General features: G+C 37.4%; 1 protein-coding gene across 1 annotated transcript in view; it reads right to left on the reverse strand.

Annotated features, from left to right (window-relative positions):
* The window catches only part of mrpl27 (mitochondrial ribosomal protein L27), a 12,188-nt gene that overhangs the window by 3,803 nt on the left and 2,014 nt on the right, over positions 1 to 6,371 (reverse strand). The window contains exons 2-3 of the mRNA XM_014031163.1: positions 4,050 to 4,178; positions 1,150 to 1,217 (exon numbers count right to left, since the gene is read on the reverse strand). Coding sequence (XP_013886617.1) covers positions 1,150 to 1,217; positions 4,050 to 4,178 — 197 coding nt within the window. The remainder of the gene's footprint in view (positions 1 to 1,149; positions 1,218 to 4,049; positions 4,179 to 6,371) is intronic.

The following is a 6,371-nucleotide window of genomic DNA, read 5'->3' on the forward strand; positions in this document are numbered from 1 at the left end:
TTACAGTATTTTTACAGTCTTTATTTTACAGTTAAAATATATGTTTATCAAATAAAGTCTAATGTTACAACTAATCTGGGATCCTTTTATGTTCCATGTTAAATATTTAGCTCAAAACTAAATATTTAATTTGTAAGTAGTATATAGTTTATAAACTATGACATTTATAAATATATGAATCACATGGTGAAAAACTGACTTTGAAAAATAAATCTGTTATTCTTTTCTTATAAAAGACTAAATAAAACAAAAATATTGGTGGTAATTTTTGACTGTGTAACTTTACAAACGGCAGCCCATATGCATGGATCAGGAAAACCTGTGATGTGCGTTAATAGTTGTGTAATATTTCAAAGATGAGCTGACTTGTGATAAATGAACCAATACATAAGTATGTACTGTTGATGTACTTCTGCTCTAAGTTCAGAGAAAAACAAACAAAAAATAAACAATTAATACATCATTTCCATTCCAGCATGATTTTTTTTTCAATATGAAGAGAGCCATTTAATTGGTCAAATAGAAGAGCTCTATTTGATGGTGAAATTGTCTGAGAGACAAAACTCATAAATGTAAAGTTTTTAGCCAAACATTTATTGTAGTTTATGCAGTTTATTGTGATGTGCATATTGTACAGGCTGTTATCACAGTAACAATAAATTATTGATATGATGTGCAGCTCTGAGTCAGTGTGTACAAGCTTCTTGAGCACATTGCACATCTTGTTTGTTGCAGTGCTGTAGTGGCACGTCTGGTATAATTACTGCATCGTTTCTATGTGGAAATGATCACTTGTCTGTAAATATATTTTTATAAACAGCATACAAAAAGATTGTTTTTTTAATGAAATAAAATAAAATAAATAAAATGTACCCATGTGAACTGAGAGTGCTGAGAGAAAGAAGCAAACACAATGTAATGTTATATAAAGATAACAGGATTAAATACTTTAACAGTAAAAACTGATCTTGTAACGACTCTTGCAGTTATTTGAGTTTTGTAAATATGGTGCACTGCAAAAATCTTTCTACTGTATTCCTTACAAGCTGGATTTCAGTGGATTTTAAAACTGATCCTGAGTAATGAACGTAGACAAAAACAAGATTTATTTCAAAGGTTGAACATAATTAAAACATTTCTGTAACTCACATGTGCTCCAGGGTGATATCTCAATTGCCTCTGTGTTGCCAGGGTGTTCCCAAGGTGGACAAAGTTACCTTGTGAACAGAAGAGAAAAAAACAGTATGACTCAGTGGGAAAATGTACTTTCTGCAGTGGACTGCCCACTGATACTCTACTGACTCTCTAAAGCACTGTATTGATTTTTAATTAAGGTTTCAAATGGAAACTTTCATGACAATGGTTCATGTTTGTGTTGTAGTTTAGCCTCCGACCACTAGTTGGAAGCAGTCAGTCAGCCATCTGGCTCCTCCACTCCTGAGAAGCCAGATAATGCTAGCTCTAGAGTTGGGATAAATGGCTCTTCGAAGGGATCCGGATCTTGGGGAGCCGTTTGTTTCTTAGAGCCGTTCAAAAGAGCCGTTCGTTTGAACGAGTTACGTCATCACGAAGGGAAATATGACATCACGTAGCCGTACGTAATGACGTCATCCCGTCACGTGGGTGAAACCATGTGTTTGTCAAGAGGAACCCCCCCCCCCACCTTCATCGTGAGCTTCTGTACTCCACAACCCTACCTGTTTTCCATGAAAAAGCAAAGCGGGAGTGATTTAAGTATGAAAATATAAAGAAATAAAACTACAAATGGCTCGTTATTGCCCGCGATTCGGCTCCTATCGTTCGTTGTAAAGAGCCGTTCAAAAGATTCGGATCGTTCGCGAACGTCACATCTCTAGCTAGCTCCAACATTAACACTGTAAGTAAACATTAGCATCATGTGCTGATGGCTGAATCTAACACCCGCCATCTTCTAAGCTACGGTAAAGTTGCCAGCAGTCCCTTTTTAGCCAGAATGTCTGTATTTTAAGACACACTGAAGTGTTGCGTTCAGTCAGCTGTTACAATAAACCATGTTGTGCTGTGAGGAGGAGCAGTGGAAGGAGGCAGCAGGGAGCAAGGAGGAAGGACCTGTAAGATGTGTTTGTTAAAACTTTCAGGCTAAAGCTTGAATTATACTAAAATACGACGTGAGACAGCGGTTTGGTGATTGTGTCATTTCAGACGTCTTTTTCCTGAGCCAGTATAAACAAGTTGAAGACATGATGGGCCATACATGATCATAGATCCTCCCACAGCTCAYACAAGTACATAAACAGCAATACTGATGGCTGGATATTGTGTTTTTATCACTCAGTTATCAATGCTGTGTTGGGTGAAGAAGAGTCCATAGAGGAAAACCTTTTTTTAATGTTAACGGTGGTGATGGAAAGAAAGAAGTGAAAATCAGCTGTGCTCACCATCAATAGGATCAAATCAGCTGCTCTTCTAGCTCTTAACAAAAAACATTTAAACAAAGTAACCTGCAGAAGGCAGAGCTGAGCAGAGTCCAGCGTGCTGAGGACCTGTGTTACAGTCCACTTCCTGCTGCTGGAGTGGTCTCTGGTCTGCTAGGCGCTCACATGTGCAGTTGAACCGCACCAGAGTTCACTTCAACCCAACTGAGACCTGGGTTTTCAGTTGGACCAGAGTTCTGTTACAGGTTCACACCTCCCAAACAAACCGGACTTTTCAGGCAAACAAACTAGAGTTTGATTAAAGCAAACTAAATGGGCTGGTGTGAATAAGACCTCTGAGTAAAGTGTGTAAGACCACCTTAAATAGTATTTTTTGTGAAATCAAGACTTTTTAAGGCTTTAATTTTAGATAAATGAAATCAAATCTTATGTTTAAAGAGCCTTCACATGTTTCCTTTAGTTAAATACTTAAAATGAACGTATCAGTAGTTCGTTTGTCTGATTAAGACTTGATTTACTTTTTTAGTGTTTTGGTGTCAAACTTCTGAAGTGTGGTAGAACATGCCGTCCTGACGTCATCTGTAGGGGTGACCCGATACCGATAACAGCATCAAGTACTCGTACTCGTACTCGTAAAAGCCGGCCGATACTCTTAACCGATACCGCTTCTGTCCCCTCCTGTGCTGTGCTGCTGCACAAAGGGTAAACAACAATCCATACCAGGCGGTGGCGCTAACGCGCTGACAAGATATTTCCGACCGCACCCCCGAATAACAGAAGAAGAAGTTTGTACGGAATGTCGGCAGTTTGGAGAGATTTTAAGATCGGCACGGAGGACACCAAACCAGCAGACTGTCTGCTGTGCTACAAATATCTTTGTTGTAAAAACATTTTGTTTTTCCCTCTGGTTCTTCTGAGATTTTGTTTTAATTTAAGTTTGAACTGAAATTTACTGCACTTTATTACTATTAGTCATTTTTTAACTGTTTAAGACTGAAGCAGAGTAAACTTCTATAGATGTGCTGCTAAAATTTATGTTTTACATTTTAATTTAAATTTGGTAGTTGCATGTTGAGGAAAATGTATAAAAATAACTTATTTTGTTTTTTAATGTAHGCAACAGCATTTGTTTTGCAGTATTTGCAGTGTTAATACATTCAGAGGGAGTGTGGCCTTATAAAAAAGAGCCTGTTTGAAATAAAATAAATGGTTTCAAAAGTTATGGTGTGAAATATATACCAACTTATCTACTTGTCAGAGTTTACACTACCTTTTTATTGTCAAACATAATATTTACTCATCAAGTTTTTGCAAGATAATTGCATTTCATTTTCATTCTGTTTAATATTCAACAAGTTGAACAGATAATCCACACGAACCCCGCTACTTTGTATCAGTGAGTACCTAAACTGAAGTACTCGTACTTGTACTCAGTCTTGAAAAAACTGGTATTGGGACAGCCCTAGTCATCTGTTACTGCCTCCGGCTGCACAGCTGAAAGACTCAAACCCGTCACAGTGGAAAAAGGTCAAAGTTTGTGTTGTTTCGTATCTATAAATGTATAGAACCTGTCCAAGTTTTCTGAAGTGTTGATTGTGTATCTGTGATCAGCAGCAGACATCTAGTAGACATTACCATCGCATTTCTTGTAGCCAAATCTCCGGCCAGGGCTTTTCCCTCCAAGGTTTCTGGAGCTTCCACTGGACTTCTTCGACGCAAACCTCACTGAGTTCAACACGCAAGCTGGACTGGAAACAAACAGACCTACAACAAGAACACACAAATCCTTTAAACTGTGAAGTTCTTCAGTTTCCACTCAGACCTGTCCGCTGTGCCCCGATAAAAAATACTGCTTGTTTTTTGTTTTACTAAAGATGAGAACTAAAATGTAAAATAAACCAAGTTTTTTATTAAACAGAACAACAAAAGACCGCATTTTCAGTGTTTTAATCTGGTTTTGGGGGGATTGGGATTAGATTATGCCTATATTTATCACCTATGTAAGAGCTGCGTTCTGTGAAACGTTGAAAACATGAAGGTCTGTTGTTAAACAGGAGTGGAGGTCTCCAGGTCCTGTTGTCCCCCTCTTACAGTGCTGTTATTGTATGACTCAGCACCCTGTGAACAGGGATAATCAGAGCACTGATGATCTATTGTTAGGCTGAGGGTCACATCTGAACAGTTTTGATTGTCATCATTAAACTTGTTTCACCAGGTAGAGACAGTGAGTTCACCTGAAACTCATCAGACTGAAGAAGACTTGGAGGAGAGATGAAACAGGTTTTTTAACAAAGAAGAAACCACCCAGAGGACCTCCTTAACTTTTAGATTTTTATACCTAGATTATTGAGATGTTTCAGAATAATACTACTTTATTTGTTTAAAGTGCCTGCGACATGTATATTCTTCATTTACAAAAAGTCAAAGAAAACATCTTTATATATAAGGAACTTGGCATAAAACACACAATTCTTACCCATTTCGTCACATAACTGGCATTTTTCCTTTGAACTTGGTTCAGCCGAAGTGAAACAGGAAGTGACATCAAAGGGGAACTCTTTAAGAACAAAAACCCTCTGGTCTTTGTTTATTGAAACAATATTGTTGAACTCTGACTCCTCGTCTTCATCTCTCTGATATTGACTCAAAATAAATCAAAGAAACATCAGACTCTTCTCTACAGTCTGGGTTGTCAGCCGTTTAAATAACGCTCTGACATCACTTCCTGTTGCTTCACATGCAAATATCTCAACAACTGTTCATCTGAGAGGCATAAAACTTGTTTTGTAATACGTTATTAATGATATCTTTCCAAAGATGCATTCACAGTTATTACAAAAATCTGATGCCACATGCACTTTAATAGGAAATGCTAACAACAGTGTAGATCAATGTTTCCCAAAGTTGGGGTCGGGACCCAAAGTGGGGTCCTGAAACATCAAGGTGGGGTCCTAAAAAGATTTTCTGAATTAATTACATTTTTGCCTCAGTTGTTACAGAGTGAGGTTAGTATATTTAAAATATTCCCTATAATTATTACAAAAACACAACTTGAGTATAAATAAGTATTTACATTTGTGTACAAGCTGTTTAGATTGTGAAAAATCCTGTGTTTTTAGGGTTATTAACGAAGTTCCTGTACTCAGATCAGTAATATTTGGGGTCACAAGTTTTTGCCATGGATATTTTGTGGGTCAGTAGATAAAAAGTTTGGGAACCACTGGTGTAGAATATAAAAAAATAACAGAATGCAATGATTTGAAGCTCTCTTAAATCCAGATTTTATTCATACTTCAACATAATAAACATGTCAAACATCTAAAAGAAAAAAATGCAACTTTTCAGGAAACATAAAATAATTTGGAATTGAAGGAAAAACATTTACAAAAACAGTTGTGATGGGAAACAAGGCTGTAAAAGTGAGTGGTATAAATAAAGCAGCAACTGAAGGAGCATTTTGAACTAATCAGGTTTACTGGCAACAGGACCTGGTAAAGAGGGCATTTTGAACAGACTGAAGTGTACGTAAAACTAGTGAAACTTAGAATAATTGAAATTCAGTTCAGTTTATTTATACAGCGCCAAGTGACAACGAAAGTCACCTCAGATCTCTATACAGAAATATTCACTTACATTATAAAAGCCACTTAGTAAAGGTGGACAGTCTAAGGAAGCCAGCAGAACCAGAACCAGAACCAGACTCAGGACAGGCGGCCATCTGCCTTGACCAGCTGGGTTTGGGGACAGGAAAGAGACACAGGTAAACACAGAAGGACTGGTCCAGATGTATTTTCTACTAAACTTCTATTGGAGTCACAGGGATCAATTCACTTTTTTGAAGGTTAACCTTATAACCAGATATGTTTCCAAACACTTAGACAAGGGATCTGAAATATAAAGAAGAGTATCATCAGCGTATAAGGAAACTTTATGTTCTGTGCCAAACCGATTAATACC

Source organism: Austrofundulus limnaeus, unplaced genomic scaffold, assembly GCF_001266775.1.
Source record: "Austrofundulus limnaeus strain Quisiro unplaced genomic scaffold, Austrofundulus_limnaeus-1.0 Scaffold1194, whole genome shotgun sequence".
NCBI lineage: Eukaryota > Metazoa > Chordata > Actinopteri > Cyprinodontiformes > Rivulidae > Austrofundulus > Austrofundulus limnaeus.